At 45.1% G+C, this 18,179-nt stretch overlaps 1 protein-coding gene and 1 non-coding gene across 3 annotated transcripts in view; one reads left to right on the forward strand and one right to left on the reverse strand.

Moving 5' to 3' along the window:
- wdr90 (WD repeat domain 90) overlaps window positions 1–18,179 on the reverse strand; it is a 48,846-nt gene that overhangs the window by 11,845 nt on the left and 18,822 nt on the right. For both annotated transcript variants that reach the window (XM_029709765.1, XM_029709755.1), the window contains exons 15-25: window positions 12,495–12,613; window positions 11,922–12,083; window positions 11,073–11,203; window positions 10,822–10,938; window positions 9,566–9,801; window positions 9,073–9,209; window positions 6,543–6,673; window positions 5,636–5,766; window positions 2,069–2,230; window positions 395–523; window positions 107–240 (exon numbers count right to left, since the gene is read on the reverse strand). In XM_029709765.1, coding sequence (XP_029565625.1) covers window positions 107–240; window positions 395–523; window positions 2,069–2,230; window positions 5,636–5,766; window positions 6,543–6,673; window positions 9,073–9,209; window positions 9,566–9,801; window positions 10,822–10,938; window positions 11,073–11,203; window positions 11,922–12,083; window positions 12,495–12,613 — 1,589 coding nt within the window. The remainder of the gene's footprint in view (window positions 1–106; window positions 241–394; window positions 524–2,068; window positions 2,231–5,635; window positions 5,767–6,542; window positions 6,674–9,072; window positions 9,210–9,565; window positions 9,802–10,821; window positions 10,939–11,072; window positions 11,204–11,921; window positions 12,084–12,494; window positions 12,614–18,179) is intronic.
- Window positions 9,917–9,989, forward strand: trnaa-ugc (transfer RNA alanine (anticodon UGC)). The gene has a single exon. It is a non-coding gene; the product is annotated as a tRNA-Ala (tRNA).

Here is an 18,179-nt window from a genome sequence, read left to right on the forward strand (position 1 = left end):
CTACTTATACAATTTACAACAGTACAGTAATGCAATGCCACTGTGGATAATTTTTTGGGGGACCGACAGACATTCAGACAGACTAACCGACAGGCAAGACTCTCACCGTCTGTCAGTTCCAGTCTCCTGAGGGTGGGCCAGGAAGTCCCAGAAGAAGATGGCGTCTCCTACTGAGACCACAGCCATCTGGTCTGGGGAGAAGTTCACCTGGCGAATAGGCTGGCTGTGGCCTATGAACATCTGGGATGGAATTATGTCTTCAATCAACACATTTCAAATGAATAACGTCACAACTTTAAAACTACTTGAAATTTGGTAAGATCACGATACTAAAATCCATAAATTGCTAATGCAAATGTTGGTTGGCATGGTAACCGACCCCAATCAACTTTACCTGTGAGTTGACATCCAGCTGCATGCTGTAATCCCACACCTTCACAGCATTGTGTCCTGCTGTCAGTAAGAAACGTCCATCCTCACTCACTGCCAGAGAGGAACACTGGTGCTTGTGTACCTTAGACACCTGGCAGGGAGACCATACACAAACACTGAAGAACTCCACCAAAACAATGTAGATATTAAGTACCTTGATTAATATATATATTTTTTTTTAAACACCAAAACACCCACGCTTTTCTTTTCTCACTAGCTATGACTTTGCTGATAAGTTGCTTTGTTGAGGAAATGTTTTACTTACTATGATCGTGATATATGGTTGTCTCACCGAGCTACTTTATTAAGATGAATACACTAACTAAGTCCCTCTGGTTAAGAGCATCATCTAAATGACTAAAATGTAAAAATATAAAAACATCTCTTTAGAAAAGTCAGTGGCAAAGATAATCACCACCTTCATTACAACACATATCACTGTATTATGCACATCAACGATGTCACACACAAACACACTATATACACAAAAGTATGTGGACACCCCTTCAAAATGTGTGGATTTGGCTATATCAGCCACACCCGTTGCTGACAGGTGTATAAAATTGAACACACAGCCATGCAATCTCCATAGACAAACATTGGCAGTTGAATGGCCTTACTGAAGAGCTCAGTGATTTTCAACGTGGCACCGTCATAGGATACCACCTTTTTCCAACAGGTCAGTTCATAAAATTTCTGCCCTGCTAGAGCTTCCCCGGTTAAATGTAAGTGCGGTTATTGTGAAGTGGAAATGTCTAGGAGCAACAACCGCTCAGCTGCGAAGTGGTAGGCCACACAAGCTCACAGAACAGGGCCGCGAGTGTTGGACAAAATTGTCTGTCCTCGGTTGCAACATTCACTACCCAGTTCCAAACTGCCTCGAAGCAACGTCAGCACAAGAACTATTCGACGGGAGCTTCATGAAATGGGTTTCCATGGCCGAGCAGCGACACAAAAACCTAAGATCACAAAGCGCAATGCCAAGCGTCGGTTGGAGTGGTGTAAAGCTCGCCGCCATTGGACTCTGGGGCAGCGGAAACGTGTTCTCGGAAGTGATGAAACACACTTCACCATCTGGCAGTCCGACGGACGAATCTGGGTTTGGCGGATGCCAGAAAAACGCTACCTGCCCCAATGCATAGTGCCAACTATAAAGACGATTCTGTGCTTCCAACTTTGTGGCAACAGTTTGGGGAAGGCCCTTTCCTGTTTCAGCATGACAATTCCCCCCCATTACAGTGCACAAAGAGAGGTCAATATAGAAATGGTTTGTCGAGATCAGTGTGGAAGAACTTGACTGGCCTGTACAGAGCCCTGACCTCAACCCCATTGAACAACTTTGGAATGAATTCGAACGGCGACAGAGCCAGGCTTAATTGCCCAACCTCACGAATGCTCTCGTGGCTGAATGGAAGCAAGTCACCCGCAGCAATGTTCCAACATCTAGTGGAAAGCCTTCACAGAAGAGTGGAGGCTGTTATAGCAGAAAATGGGGGACCAACTCCATATTAATGCCCATTATTTTAGAATAAGATGTTTGACGAGCAGGTGTCCACATACTTTTGTAGTGCATCTCCCACACTAAAACACACACAGCTCAGAAACAGAGAGATGGCATGCATATCAGTACCACTACCTCTCTGAGCAGTCGTCCGGTGTTCGCGCTAATCCACAGGATCTTGTTGGCGGAGGTGGTGACCAGTAGGTGTCCGATAGAGGCCGGGGAGAAGCATACCTTCAAGGCCGAGTCCAGACTGGTGCTCTCCACATCCAGGATACTCACGTCCACACGCAGCAGCTGGGTGATGCGACGTAGAGCATCACGTTACCTCGGCTCAGATACACATCCGAACTAGTTCAAATCTCATTTTAATTTGTCACATGCTTCGTAAACAAGAGGTAAAGACTAACAGTGAAATGCTTACCTTCCCAACAATGCAAGGAGAAAAAAATACATACAAATAACAGAAAAGTAGAACACGTAATAAGTTATAATAAATACACAATGAGTAATGATAACTTGGCTATATATACAGGAATCCAGTACCGAGTCGATGTGAAGGGTAATTGAGGTAGATATGTACATTCAACAGATACAGTTGAAGTCTGAAGTTTACATACCTTAGCCAAATACTTTTAACACAATTCCTGACATTTAATCCTAGTAACAATTCCCTGTTTTAGGTCAGTTAGGATCACCACTTTCCTTTTAAGAATGTGAAATGTCAGAATAATAGTAGAGAGAATGATTTATTACAGCTTTTATTTCTTTCATCAAATTCCCAGTGGGTCTGAAGTTTACATACACTCAATTAGTAGTTGGTAACATTGCCTTTAAATTGTTTAACTTGGGTCAAACGTTTTGGGTAGCCGTCCACAAGCTTCCCACAATAAGTTGGGTGAATTTTGGCCCATTCCTCCTGACAGAGCTGGTGTAACGGAGTCAGGTTTGTAGGCCTCCTTGCTCGCACACGCTTTTTCAGTTCTGCCCACACATTTTCTATGAGATTGAGGTCAGGGGCTTTGTGATGGCCACTCCAATACCTTGACTTTGTTGTCCTTAAGCCATTTTGCCACAACTTTGGAAGTATGCTTGGGGTCATTGTCCATTTGGAAGACACATTTGCGACCAAGCTTTAACTTCCTGACTGATGTCTTGAGATGTTGCTTCAATATATGCACATCATTTTCTTTCCTCATGATGCCATCTATTTTGTGAAGTACACCAGTCCCTCCTGCAGCAAAACACCCCTACAACATTTATGTCATTTAGCAGACGCTCTTATCCAGAGCGACTTACAAATGATGCTGCCACCCCCGTGCTTCACAGTCGGGATGTTGTTCTTTGGCTTGCAAGCCTCCCCCTTTTTCCTTCAAACATAATGATGGTCATTATGGCCTAACAGTTCTATTTTTGTTTCATCAGATTAGAGGACATTTCTCCAGAAAGTACGATCTTTGTCCCCATGTGCAGTTGCAAACCGTAGTCTGGCTTTTTTATGGCGGTTTTGGAGCAGTGGCTTCTTCCTTGCTGAGCGGCCTTTCAGGTTATGTCGATATAGGACTCGTTTTACTGTGGATATAGATACTTTTGTACCCGTTTCCTCCAGCATCTTCACAAGGTAATTTGCTGTTCAGGGATTGATTTGCACTTCTCGCACCAAAGTACGCTCATCTCTAGGAGACAGAACGCGTCTCCTTCCTAAGCGGTATGACGGCTGCGTGCTCCCATGGTGTTTATACTTGAGTACTATTATTTGTACAGATGAACATGGTACCTTCAGGGAAATTGCTCCCAAGGATGAACCAGACATGTGGAGGTCTGCAATTATTTTTGAGGTCTTGGTTGATTTCTATTGATTTTCCCATGATGTCATGCAAAGAGGCACTGAGTTTGAAGGTAGGCCTTGAAATACATCGACAGGTACACCTCCAATTGACTCCAATGATGTCAATAAGCCTAACAAAAGCTTCTAATGTCATGACATAATTTTCTGGAATTTTCCAAGCTGTTTAAAGGCATAGTCAACTTAGTGTATGTAAACTTATAACTCACTGTATCACAATTCCAGTGGGTCAGAAGTGAAATAATCTGTCTGTAAACAATTGTTTGAAAAATGACTTGTGTCATGCACAAAGTAGATGTCCTAACCGACTTGCCAAAACTGTAGTTTGTTAACAAGAAATTTGTGGAGTGGTTGAAAAAGGAGTTTTAATGACTCCAACCTAAGTGTATGTAAACTTTCTTCTTCAACTGTAACTAGGAATAAAGAGTCAGATAATAAACAGTAGCAGCAGTGTATGTGATGAGTCAAAAAAGTTGTGCAAAAAGGGTCAACGCAGATAGTCCGGGTAGCTATTTGGTTAACTATTTAGCAGTTTTACGGCTTCTTTAAGCTGTTTAGCTGTTTAGGGTTCTGTTGGTTCCAGACATGATGCATCGGTACCGCTTGAGGTGCGGATGCAGAGAGAACAGTCTATGACTTGGGTGGCTGGTGCCTTTGACAATTTTAGGGCCTTCCTCTGACACCACCTGGTATAGAGATCCTGGATGGCAGGAAGCTTGGCCCCAGTGATGTAATGGGCCGTACACAGTACCGTGTGTAGCGCCTTACGGTCGGATGCCAAGCAGTTGCCATACCAGGCAGTGATGCAACCAGTCAAGTTGCTCTCAATGGTGCAGCTGTAGAACTTTTTCAGGATCTGAGGGCCGGGGCCAAATCTTTTCAGCCTCCTGAGGGGCAAGAGGTGTTGTCGTGCCCTCTTCACGACTGTGTTGGTGTGTGTGGACCATGATAGATCCTTAGTGATGTGGACCCCTAGGAACTCCCGCTCCACTAGAGCCGTGCCGATGTTAATTGCGGCGTGTTCGGTCCTCCGTTTCCTGTAGTCCACAATCAGCTCCTTTGTCTTGCTGACGTTGAGGGAGAAGTTGTTGTCCTGGCACCACACTGACCTCCTCCCTATAGGCTGTCTCATCGTCGTCGGTGATCAGGCCTATCACTATCGTGTCGTCAGCCAACTTAATGATGGCGTTTGAGTCGTGGGCGGCCACGCAGTCCTGGGTGAACAGGGACTACAGGCGGGGACTAAGCACACACCCCTGAGGGGCCCCCGTGTTGATGGTCAGCGTGGCGGATGTGTTGTTGCCTCCCCTCACCACCTGGGGGCAGCCCGTCAGGAAATCCAGATGCAGACGGAGGTGTTCAATCCCAGGGTCCTTAGCTTTGTAATGAGCTTGGAGGGCACTATGGTGTTGAATGATGAGCTGTAGTCAATGAACAGCATTCTCAAGTAGGTGTTCCTCTTATCCAGGTGGGAAAGGGCAGTGTGGAGTGCAATAAAGATTGCATCATCTGTGGCTCTGTTGGGGTGGTACGCGAATTGGAGTGGGCCCAGGGTGTCTGGGATGTTGCCGTTGATGTGAGCCATGACCGGCCTTTCAAAGCATTTCATGGGTTAGAGATTGGTCTACTTGAAACATGTAGGTGTTACTTTGTCTCTGCCAAAATTACTGCAGAGACACACCAGTTGGTCCTGACCTACCATTTGGGAAGTACAGAGTAAATCACAATTTTTTTACACTATCATTTTAACAATAAATTTGTCCAAGCCACATACAGGGGAAAAAAAGCTCAGACTAATTGATTGACACAATAACAGGGGGCAGACATTTTGTTGATCGTAAGAGAACCAACAGTACCTCATCTAGGGAGCGGGCGGCCATGATTGTGACGATGTACTCAGACGGCCCGACAAAAGCCAGACAGCGATTGTCACTGCTTACAGTGAGGGCGTCAGGAGCACGTTCAGTGCCCCGCGCAACCACATTACCTACACAAAAAGAGAATAAGGGAGGGTCTGTTGGGGCATAAAATGTACTTTTTGGTCTACCAGCCACTGTGGCAGGTAGAGTTAAAAATCTACAAGCCACTCAGATTTTTTAGCAGCCAAAATAAATAAAAGAATCATTAAAATTACACCAACAAAGCACACAAAAAACAGATATGCTTTGTAATGTTTCTAAAATAAATGTATTACTACTAAGAAGTAATGTATGTTGTTTAATTTCATTTTTTGTGACCGGAGTATTTTAACCAAAATATCACAGCCCCCAGCCAGGCAGTGTTTCAACGCGAGGTGGAATAGGCTATAGTAGGATTCGCAGTTCTTTGACTTTGTGCGATTAATTTACCAGCCATGAAACAAAACGTCAGAAATACTTTCAGAAGAGCTACTGCAGTGATCATACTTGACTACCTTTATTCACAAATCCAAGTGAAATGCTCGCACTGTGGAGCCCTGACCACCAGCCAGTGGGGCTAGTGAAATGGACATCTTACCCGCAAATGCCAAAATCTACCCACATTTGGCTAGTGGCGGGTGATAATATAAGGCCCTGCTTGTAAGTCAATGAAAATTGAAGATACAGTACCTTCACTGGAGATGGAGCTGTCTGACAGGTAATATCAGAACAATACAATACACTGAGTGCAGTCCTTGTATTCCCGAAGGTGAAGGGTTCCATCTTCCATTCCATTCATAACATACCAGCTAATTCAACCAGCTCCAACTGTATTGTATATGTGTGGTTGTCAGTGTTAACTCACCCAGTACTCGGAGTACATGGTGGTCTTCCTGAGAGGAGTTGTAGAGAGCCAGAGAGCCCAGGGAGCCAGCGCTGTACATGAACTCGCCATCTGGAGAGAAGGCCAGGCCCACCACCTCCCCTCTGTGCTGCCTGCCGAAACAAAAAAAAACACAGGAGGACTCGAGGTGTTCTGAAAGATGAGACGTCGAGGATTATAATAAATAGCACTGTGATGTCATAGAAGCAAACCACACACACCTGGGAGTCCAAACGCACATTTCACATTTCCATTTAAAACTCATGTCATTTACAGTATGATGGATTCTATCAAAATGTAACATGTTTCAAGTTAAATTGTAGTTTGCTGGTATTGTGTTTAGTGAATGACTACTGTGAGTATTAATGGAGTTTAGGCCATGAAACCGTGTGTACGCTAATTTACAAAGGTTGACCTCATCAGATAAGAGGAAATTGCCAAGGATCAGAGAGCAGGGTCAGGCCCAGAACAGAGGATGGACGGGGGTGCGATTCTGACATCTGGCAAAACAAAGAGAGGACCATGGACATTCCACAGCGGAAAGGAGGGAAACTCATTGGGGTCATAAAATGTATAGCTGGGAAGGTGACGCCTACAGGGGAAGAGTATAAAATGTGTAGTGAGCTTTCTAAAATGTATGCACTCAGCTGACTGTATCCTCGGTAGTAAACACTTCCTTATTGGAAAGAGGTTGCAATAGCATTATTCTTTTTAACAAGTATCAACGTTTATGACCGCTATGTTTGATGTACAGTTACAAGGGTACCATGGCATCATAGCCTGGGTGGCTCTTAACAGAATGAGCCCGTTTGTTTATTGTGAAGAAAATAAGCAGCGGAACCACGCACTTAAATGCCCTCCTGACTCCATTCTATAAGCACCAAAATGACTATCCGTTTCTATGAATTGCCTTGTGACAGCCTAATTTAGCTAGTCATGTTGGCAATAGAACAAGCTTTCAAATGATGCCCACCTAACCCAGATTGAGATTTAAATTTAAAAAATAACAGTAATTGTGTGATGGTGTAAATAACAACAGTAATTGTGTGATGGTGTAAATAGCAACAGTAATTGTGCGATGGTGGGGACGCAGGGCTGTGTTCCAAACAAACATCTACAAGTCTGCTTCAGTTACTAAACAGCACAACTAAGAGAGCTCAAAAAAAGCACAGAAAAGTTGAAAGCGCTTTCCTTTGAGTCATAAAAGCGCATTGAAAGTACTTAGAAACTGTGCACACTGGAGGTGTGTGGCCACCAGTTAGATACCAGTTAGACCCCTCACTCAAACTCTTCTCATTTTATCTTACGTTGCACCTACCCCACATTCTTCATGAATATTCTTACTACGTTACTGAATGTATGCAGAGTATTTTCAGATTTCATTGTCGATAAATGCTGCGAGAAATACAGTAAAACGTAAAATGCACGTAAAATCAACAGTTATTTTAGATTTAGTCGTGTCAGGTGAACAGGTGTCCTCACCTTTAATAACTTTCACAATCTCCAAATTGTTCCCTTTCAATTCCTGCCATGGTTATGCATATGCTTCTCATACTGTAGTTCTTCAGTTAGAAACATTTAAATTGGGCCCTATCCATATAGGCCAATTCCCACGATTGTAAAGGGTTAACAAACACCCAAATACAATGAGTCACAGAGCGAGAGCCAAAAACACCGCACTAATCATATATTAAATAAAACCATTTCCATTCTTCCTCTCGCTCTCATTCTCTAAACCTTTACACCGGTTAACACTGAAGTGTTCAAACTGCGGCGGTGGTCTCCACATTCATACAAGACCTTATTAAATGTGTCTATAATAGCCTTGCTGCCAACTCTGTCCCACAGACTCTCTGTGTGTGTGTGTGTGTGTGTGCGTGTGTGCACAGTAGGTGCGCGAGGGAGCGTGGCTCAGTCACGAATCACAGATTCTCTCATCTCCAGAAGGCCTCCGCTCGATTCCGCTATAACGAGATACCACACTGGTACCAACTGACAGACTGTGACAAGAGCCAACTCTGTCACCCTTCCTACACCGCCATTGTCCATGCCTGTAACAGGCCAAAATAAAAAAAATGGGCAAAGAGGGCAAAAGATAGAGGCACAGCAGATGTCACAGGTGTGACACTTCCTTGTGAGGGGTGGTGGTGGTGTCCGAGAGGTTTATGGTAGGTCACAGTAATGACATGCCTCAGCTGGCGGGATAAACAGTCACTGACTTAACCGGCTATATATTCAAAATCAGTACCAAGACGTATGACCCACTGACAGCGACAGCTAGTCACGTACGGAAAATTGGCCGTCGGGTAACGGCGTCTTACAGCACGTGATCAGAATTGAAAGGATTATTGCGAGTCAAGGCAAAACTGTGCTGAAGGTCTTTTGCTGCTCAGAGACTGTATCTAGATTCTGTTGGATCAAGGCACCACGTAACTTCTGTTGTTCATTAATCCATCAACTCCAGAACCCACTATGTATACGACAGTATCTCCTCTAGTCTGGGTCTACCTACTTGTGTTCTGCCAGTAGTTTGGCGCTGGCGATGTCAAAGACCCTGACAAGGCCAGAGCTGGATCCACAGGAGAAGACTTGCAGGCTGGGGTGGAAGGCCACGGAGCAGGGCGTGTCTTCAGAAACAAAGTCATACAGCTGGAGAAGGACCAGAGGACACATAGCAGTCATGAGGTACAGCGATTCAGTCAGATAAGATCACGGTGGAACAGTCAGAATTCTAAGGAGGAGAGGTCAGTTATTTCAGGTGAGAGAAATCTCACAATAATTCTCGAAAAACATAACACTGATCATTTTCTTACTATCGCGTCGACCTGTACCAAACTGTGGCATTATCCTTATCAACACTGTTCAAGCAACTATGGTGGACGCATGACCAGGCCAGCTCGCCTCAATTCGGCTCAGCAGTGCGAAAACAATATGTGGGTTTGAAAATGAACCTAGTAGATTTGAGCGTCAGTGTGTGCCATCAGTTCCAGGGCTCGAGTTCCCACCTGCTGCATGGAGTCCATGTCCCAGACGCGCACGGTGCGGTCGCAGGAGGCGGTGGTGATGCGCCGACGGATACCGTCCACGCTGAAGCCCAGCACGCCGTCCGTGTGTGACCTCATCAGGGTGCTGTAGCCTCGGCTGCTCACGTCCAGGTAGCCCAGGTTACCGCTGGTGGTGGCCGCCATGACGCTGAGGCCGTCGTCGGACACGGACACAAGGCTCACAGGACCCTCGTGTTCTGGGGAGGAAAGACAGGGGGGCTGAGGAACACTGGAGTGTGTGTCTGTGTACTGTAGGCTGAGGAAGTGGGAGGCAGCGTGCACGGAATGTGGGTTTTGATTAAATGGCAGCGATTCCCTGTAGCTCAGTTGGTAGAGCATGGTGTTTGCAACACCAGGGTTGTGGGTTCGATTCCCACGGGGGAACACCAGGGGGGCCAGCACAGAAATTTGTTTTTATGAAATTGTATGAAATGTATGCATTCACTACTGTAAGTCACTCTGGATAAGAGTGTCTGCTAAATGACTAAAATGTAAATGTAATTTCATTACTCTAAAATCCCATCAATCCTCCTTTGAAACCCTTTATACGAGCAATACGATTTTAGTTCTTTGATAAGTGCTTTGACTGGGATTCAACCTGGAAACCCCTTTGATATGGGTTGTCTTCAAACACCTTCAGTTTATCAGAGACATTTACTTCAAACAAGTTACCAATTCTTTAGATGCCAGTCAATATTGACACGTTGAATGCGGCAGACGTACTGAATAAAACAAATGACTGTGGCTGAGTGAGATGTCTTTTGTTCCTGCCACTGGTTTTACAGATGACTTTAGGAATGAGTGATATGTGGTTGTTTTTACCTATATTAGGGAAAGGGGGATACCTAGTCAGTTGTACAACTGAATGCCTTCAACTGAAATGTGTCTTCCACATTTAACCCAACCTTCTGAATCAGAGGGGTTCGGGGGGCTGCCTTAATCGACATCCACGGTGCTCGGGGGAACAGTGGGTTAACTGCCTTGCTCAGGGGCAGAACGACAGATTTTTAGCATGTCAGCTCGGGGATTCGATCCAGCAACCTTACGGTTACTGACCCAACGCTCTAACCACTAGGCTACCTGCCGTCTAAGTCACTCTTGATTAGAGTATCTGCTGAATGACTAAAATGTTCAATGTAGATGATTGACAAACCGAGCAGGGATGGAGCTGAATGTTAAAATAAGGGGCCCTGTTGTTGGACTGTGCCTGTTCTCACCAGCCTCCAGGAACACGGTGGAGAAGTCTAGGGGCCAGAGCCGCAGGAAGCCGTCCTCAGAGCCTGTGGCGCAGAACGCTGATGACACGCTGATGCTGTTAACAGCGATGCCCATACCTGGTGGGAAGAAAAACATTTTTATTGTTCAACACAGCAGTTTAAAGTGATCTCATGTCTCACCTCAAATGACCTTTCTCTATCCCTCTCTTTCTCCCTCCATCCCTCCCCGCCCTCCTCCACCGTCCTCTCACCCATGCTGAAGGTCTGTTTCTCACGGCGCTGAGCATGGGGCTGCTGTGCAGGCAGCAGTCTCCTGACATTCTTGATCGCCACGCTCCCGTAGTTTATCTCCAGGATGTGGCCACTGCGGCTACTGGCAAATCTATTGGAAACAAGGAAACCGAGGCTCCATAATGGCTCAAAGAATTCTGAATTAGAAAATTGAGCACTTATGGCCTCCTTTCCGGAGAGTGGGTGGGATTAGGTACTTTAGATTGGGTTATTAGGGGATTGAGTGGTGTGGATCCAGCAGGTGAGGTGTCAGTCACTCAGAGGTAGTGATGTGTGGATCTTTTCAAACCTTTCATAGGCTCAGCGGGAGAGAAGTAGAGAGAGAGAGAGAGAGAAAGAGAAGGCACTGGGTTCTGATTCACCGAAATGGAACTATGCAGGGCTTGGAGGAAGATGTAAGTAAGCTCACAGTTTGGAGAGCCAAATTTGCACATTAACCAATTTAAAAGTGTTCTTCCGCCATCTTTTAAGGTCAAGGTAATTTATCTTAGATGGTAAAATGTTTACAGTGGGTGAGATTTAGCCTCGTAAACACCAGACTGAGTCACGCTGCGCTATCAGCAACATTCATGTAAGCTCGCGGGATCAGGCAGCTATGCGAGGCTAGGTCAGATTTACTGTAGAAGGGTTTCTAGATATACTGTGACATTTGCACCCTTCCAGAAGTTATACACTGCCTCTTAAATGGTACCCTATTCCGTCTACAGTGTACTACTTTTCACCAGAGCCCTGCACTATTTGGGATGCAACCATAGCTTACCTACAGTATATGAAAAGGTTAAAAAGCTGAAAGGAGTCTGTGGACTCACAGAGTGCGGTCCTCAGGCTCGCGGTCAGCAGAGTGACCCTCCTCAAAGGCCACGTCGGTGAAGTCCAGGGCGTGGTACTCCCCTAGGTTGACCGGACAAGACCGCAGGGACCCGCTCCGCACACGCCACAACCGAACGTTATCCCGACCACAGGACACCATCCTGGGGTGTAAATAATCAAAAGAACATATTTACATGTTGGCTATTTAGCAAAGGCAAAAAAATATTTAAAAAAATCATAGTGACACAAACTCAAGATGACAGAATGGATACATTCCTACACCCATTTCTTTTAACCTCTAATGAATCCTGAATGAAGCCTTACATATTTGTACTTATTATGGATCCCCATTAGCTGCTACTCTTCCTGGGATCCAGCAAAATTAAGGCAGTTTATACAATTTTTAAATATTACAATACATTTACAACACACTGTGCCCTCAAGCCCCTACTCTACCACATTACCAAATCCATGTGTATGTTTAGTGCGTGTTATCGTGTGTGTGAGTGTGTGTGTGTGTGTCAATGTTTGTGTTGCTTCACATATTGAAGTACGATAGACTGTAACGTTACCGTGTGTCATCAAAGAAGGCAATCTTCATGGTCTGTATGTCCACGTCGGTGTGTGCTTTGGCCAGGACAGACACCTCTCCTCCTTTAGTGACACGAAGGGTGTTCCACACAACCACCATCTGTGGAGGAGAGTTCAAAGAGTGAAAAGATTTGACATGGGCCCGCAGGTGCCCAAAAGTTCAATAGCTGCATCATTGAGAGCATCTTGACGGGCTGCGTCACTGCTTGGTTCGGCAACTGCAAGGCACGACAGAGGGTACTGAGTATACCCACTGCTGCTACCGTCTATGATATATACTGTTCCCTAGTCACTTTAAACCTACCTTAACTCGGCAAAAAAAGAAAAATGCTGTTGACAGTGAGAGGAGTTATTTTAAGCACACTTAACGTGTAAATATTTGTATGAATATAATGCAACAAGTTCCACAGACATGTGACTAACAGAAATTGAATAATATGTCCTTGAACAATGGGGGGGGGTCAAAATCAAAAGTAACAGTCAGTATCTGGTGTGGCCACCAGCTGCATTAAGTACTGCAGTGCATCTCCTCCTCATGGACTGCACCAGATTTGCCAGTTCTTGCTGTGAGATGTTACCCCACTCTTCCACCAAGGCACATGCAAGTTCCCGGACATTTCTGGGGGGAATGGACCTAGCCCTCACCCTCCGATCCAACAGGTCCCAGACCTGCTCAATAGGATTGAGATCGGGGTTCATCGCTGGCCATGGCAGAACACTGACATTCCTGTCTTACAGGAAATCACGCACAGAATGAGCAGTATGGCTGGTGGCATTGTCATGCTGGAGGGTCATGTCAGGATAAGCCTGCAGGAAGGATACCACATGAGGGAGGAGGATGTCTTCCCTGTAACGCACAGCATAGAGATTGCCTGCAATGACAACAAGCTCAGTCCGATGACGCTGTGATACACCGCCCCAGACCATGACAGACCCCCACCTCCAAATCGATCCCGCTCCAGAGTACAGGCCTCGGTGTAACGCTCATTCCTTCGACGATAAACACAAATCCGACCATCACCCCTGGTGAGAGAGAACCACGACTCATCAAAGAGCACTTTTTGCCAGTCCTGTCTGGTCCAGCGACAGTGGGTTTGTGCCCATAGGTGACATTGTTGCCGATGATGTCTGGCGGGCACCTGCCTCACAACAGGCCTACAAGCCCTCAGCCCAGCCTCTCTCAGCCTATTGTGGACAGTCTGAGCACTGATGGAGGGATTGTGCGTTGTTGGTGTAACTCGGGCAGTTGTTGCCATCCTGTACCTGTCCCGCAGGTGTGATGTTCGGATGTACTGATCCTGTGCAGGTGTTGTTACACGTGGTCTGCCACTGCGAGGACGATCAGCTGTCCGTCCTGTCTCAGGCATCTCACAGTACAGACAATTTATTGCCCTTGCCACATCTGCAGTCATCATGCCTCTTTGCAGCATGCCTAAGGCACGTTCACGCAGATGAGCAGGGACCCTGGGTATCTTTCTTTTGATGTTTTTCAGAGTAAGTAGAAAGGCCTCTTTAGTGTCCTAAGTTTTCATAACTGTGACCATAATTGCCTACCCTCTGTAAGCGGTTAGTGTCTTAACGACCGTTCCACAGGTGCATGTTCATTAATTGTTCATTGAACAAGCATTGGGAAACAGTGTTTAAACCCTTTACAAGGAAGATCTGTTAAGTTATTTGGATTTTTATGAATTATCTTTGAAAGACAAGGTCCTGAAAAGGGGAATTTTCATTTTTTTGCTGAGATTATATGTACATAGCTACAACAATTACCTTGTACACCTGCACATCGACTCAACACTGGTACTTCCTGTGTATAGCCACGCTATTTTCCACGTCCTGTGTATAGCCACGCCATTTTCCACGTCCTGTGTATTCTAACCACCTCTGGCCGGCTTTGTATTCATGTTACCTGATGAAATTGCTGTTCAATATGATCTTGTTGCCATCTGATGCACATTCAGATGTCATAAATCAGCACTCCAGAGCTCTCCCTGCAGAGCTCTCCCAAAATTCTGACTTGTGCTCTGATATCTGCATCACTGATTTCTGCACTTGTAAAAGCCTGGGGTTTCTGCACGTTAACACTAGAAGCTTATTACCTAAAATGGATCAATTGAAAGTGTGGGTTCACAGCTCCAATCCAGATGTGTTGGTCATTACGGAGACGTGGTTAAGGAAGAGTGTTTTGAATACTGATGTTAACCTTCCTTGTTATAACCTTTTTCAGCAAGACAGATATTCCAAAGGTGGGGGAGTGGCAATCTTCACCAAGGATCACCTTCAGTGCTCGGTTGTCTCCACCAAGTCTGTCCCCAAACAATTTGATTTGCTTGTTTTAAGCATTATACTTTCAAATAGCTCGTTGTTCACTGTTGCTGGGTGCTATCGTCCTCCATCAGCCGCAGCCTGTACCCTACCTGCCCTAAGCTCTCTCCTGGTCCCTTACACTAAGTCTGAATTTGTCCTGCTTGGTGACCTAAACTGGGACATGCTTAAACCACCTGACCAATTCCTAAAGCAATGGGACTCCCTAAATCTTTCTCGGATTATCACCAATCCCACAATGACTACAAACACCCAGAAAAGGCTACTCTCCTCGATGTTATCCTCACAAATAATCCTGATAGGTATCAGTCTGGTGTTTTCTGTAATGACTTTAGTGATCACTGTTTTACAGCCTGTGTTCGTAATGGCTGCTCAGTGAAACGACCTGTCCTGATTTGTCATAGACAATTGCTAAAAAACTTTAATGAGCAAGCTTTCCTTAATGAACTGGCCTCTAAAATGGCATAGAATCAGCTTGATCCCCTCTGTCAAAGACACTTGGACTTTCTTTTTTGATATTTTCAGTGGTATTGTTAACAAACACACCCCTATAAAAGGAAAAATAATTAAAAAACAGGTTCAGCCCCTGGTTCGACCATGTTCTTGCAGAGTTACTCCACCTCAAGAATTGCACTTGGCGAAAGGCTCGGCACACGCATACTCAGGTTGACTGGCTATCATTCAGGCAAATGAGAAATAAGTGCACTCAGGCCAAAGTTAGAAAAATAACTGCTCCTTAAAGTAACTATGGGTCTAACCCCAAGTAGTACTGGAAAACTGTTAAAGACCTGGATAATAAACCCTCCTCCTCACAGCTACCCATGTCCCTTAATGTGGTTGTTACTGACAAGAAGCACATGGCTGAGCTCTTTAATCACCACTTCATTAAGTCAGAATTCCTGTTTGACTCAGCTATGCCTCCTTGCCCGTCCAACATTTCCCCATCTCCCACCCCTTCTAATGCGACTATCCCCGATGCCTCTCCCTCTTTTTTCCCTGCACCGTTACAAAGTTTCTCCCTGCAGGGAGTCCGAGGTGCTGGTCCGAGGTGCTGAAGGAGCTCCTTAAACTTGACCCCAAAAAAAACATCTGGGTCAGATGGTTTAGACCCTTTGTTCTTTAAGGTTGCTGCCCATATCATCGTCAAGCCGGTCTCTCCTTTCTGGGGAGGTTCCCATTGCTTGGAAGGCAGCGACGGTTCGTCCTTTATTTAAAGGGGGAGATCAAGCTGATCCTAACTGTTCTATTTTGCCCTGTTAATCAAAAGTGTTGGAAACTTGTCAATCAACTGACTGGCTTTCTTGATGTCAATACTATACTCTTGGGAATGCAATCTGGTTTCCACTCAGGTTATGGATGCGTCACTGCAATCTTAAAAGGTCCTCAATGATGTCACCATTGCCCTTGATTCTAAGCAATGGTGTGCTGCTATTTTTATTGACTTGGCCAAAGCTTTTCATACGGTAGACCATTCTATTCTTGTGGGCCGGCTAAGGAGTATTAGTGTCTCTGAGGGGTCTTTGGGCTGGTTTGCTAACTACCTCTCTCAAAGAGTGCAGTGTAGAAAGTCAGAAAATCTTCTGTCTCAGCCAGTGCCTGTCACTAAGTACACCAAGGCTCGATTCTATTTTATATCAACAACATAGCTCAGGCAGTAAGAAGATCTCTCACCCATTTATATGCAGATTATACAGTCTTATCCTCAGCTGGCCCCTCAGTGGATTTTGTGTTAAATGCTCTGCAACAAAGCTTTCTTAGTGTCCAAAAAACTTCCTCTACCCTTAACCTTGTTCTGAACACCTACACAAAGTCATGTGGTTTGGTAAGAAGAATGCCCCACTTCCCACCGGTGTAATTACTATCTCTGAGGGTTTAGAGAGCTTGAGGTAGACACCTCATACAAGTACTTGGGAGTATGGCTTGAAGGTGCACTGTCCTTCTCTCAGCACATATCAAAGCTGCAGACCAAAGTTAAATCTAGACTTGGTTTCCTCTATCGTAATCGCTCCTCTTTCACCCCAGCTGCCAAACGAACCCTGATTCAGATGACCATCCTACCCATGCTAGATTACTGAGACATACTTTATAGATCGGCAGTTAATCGTGCTCTCGAGCGGCTAGATGTTATTTACCATTCGGCCATCAGATTTGCCACCAATGCTCCTTATAGGACACATCACTGCACTCAATACTCCTCTGTAAACTGGTCATCTCTGTATACCCGTCGCAAGACCCACTGGTTGATGCTTATTTATAAAACCCTCTTAGGCCTCACTCCCCCCTATCTGAGATATCTACTGCAGCTCTCATCCTCAACATACAACACCTGTTCTGCCAGCCACATTCTGTTAAAGGTCCCCAAAGCACACACATCCCCGAGTCACTCTTTTCAGTTCGCTGCAGCTAGTGCCTGGAACGAGCTGCAACAAACACTCAAACTGGACAGTTTAATCTCCATCTCGTCATTCAAAGACTCAATCATGGACACTCTTACTGACAGTTGTGGCTGCTTTGTGTGATGTATTGTTGTCTCTTCCTTCTTGCCCTTTGTGCGGTTGTCTGTGCCCAATAATGTTTGTACCATGTTTTGTGCTGCTACCATGTTGTTATGTTGCTACCATGCTGTGTTGTCATATGTTGCTGCCTTGCTATGTTGTTGTCTTAGGTCTCTCTTTACGTAGAGTTGTCTCTCTTGTTGTGATGCGTGTTTTCTCCTATATTTATATTACATTTACGTCATTTAGCAGACGCTCTTACCCAGAGCGACTTACAAATTGTATTTTATTTATTTATTATTTTTAATCCCAGGCCCCGCAGGAGGCCTTTTCGCCTTTTGGTAGGCCGTCATTGTAAATAAGAATTTGTTCTTAACTTACTTTCCCAGATAAATAAAGATTACATTAAAAAAATATAGCCATGTTATTTGCCACTCCCTGTATATAGCCATGTTATTTGCCACTCCCTGTATATAGCCATGTTATTTGCCACTCCCTGTATATAGCCATGTTATTTGCCACTCCCTGTACATAGCCATGTTATTTGCCACTCCCTGTACATAGCCATGTTATTTGCCACTCCCTGTACATAGCCATGTTATTTGCCACTCCCTGTACATAGCCATGTTATTTGCCACTCCCTGTACATAGCCATGTTATTTGCCACTCCCTGTACATAGCCATGTTATTTGCCACTCCCTGTACATAGCCATGTTATTTGCCACTCCCTGTACATAGCCATGTTATTTGCCACTCCCTGTACATAGCCATGTTATTTGCCACTCCCTGTATATAGCCATGTTATTTGCCACTCCCTGTACATAGCCATGTTATTTGCCACTCCCT

Source organism: Salmo trutta, chromosome 2 (genome assembly GCF_901001165.1).
Source record: "Salmo trutta chromosome 2, fSalTru1.1, whole genome shotgun sequence".
Taxonomy (NCBI): Eukaryota; Metazoa; Chordata; class Actinopteri; order Salmoniformes; family Salmonidae; genus Salmo; species Salmo trutta.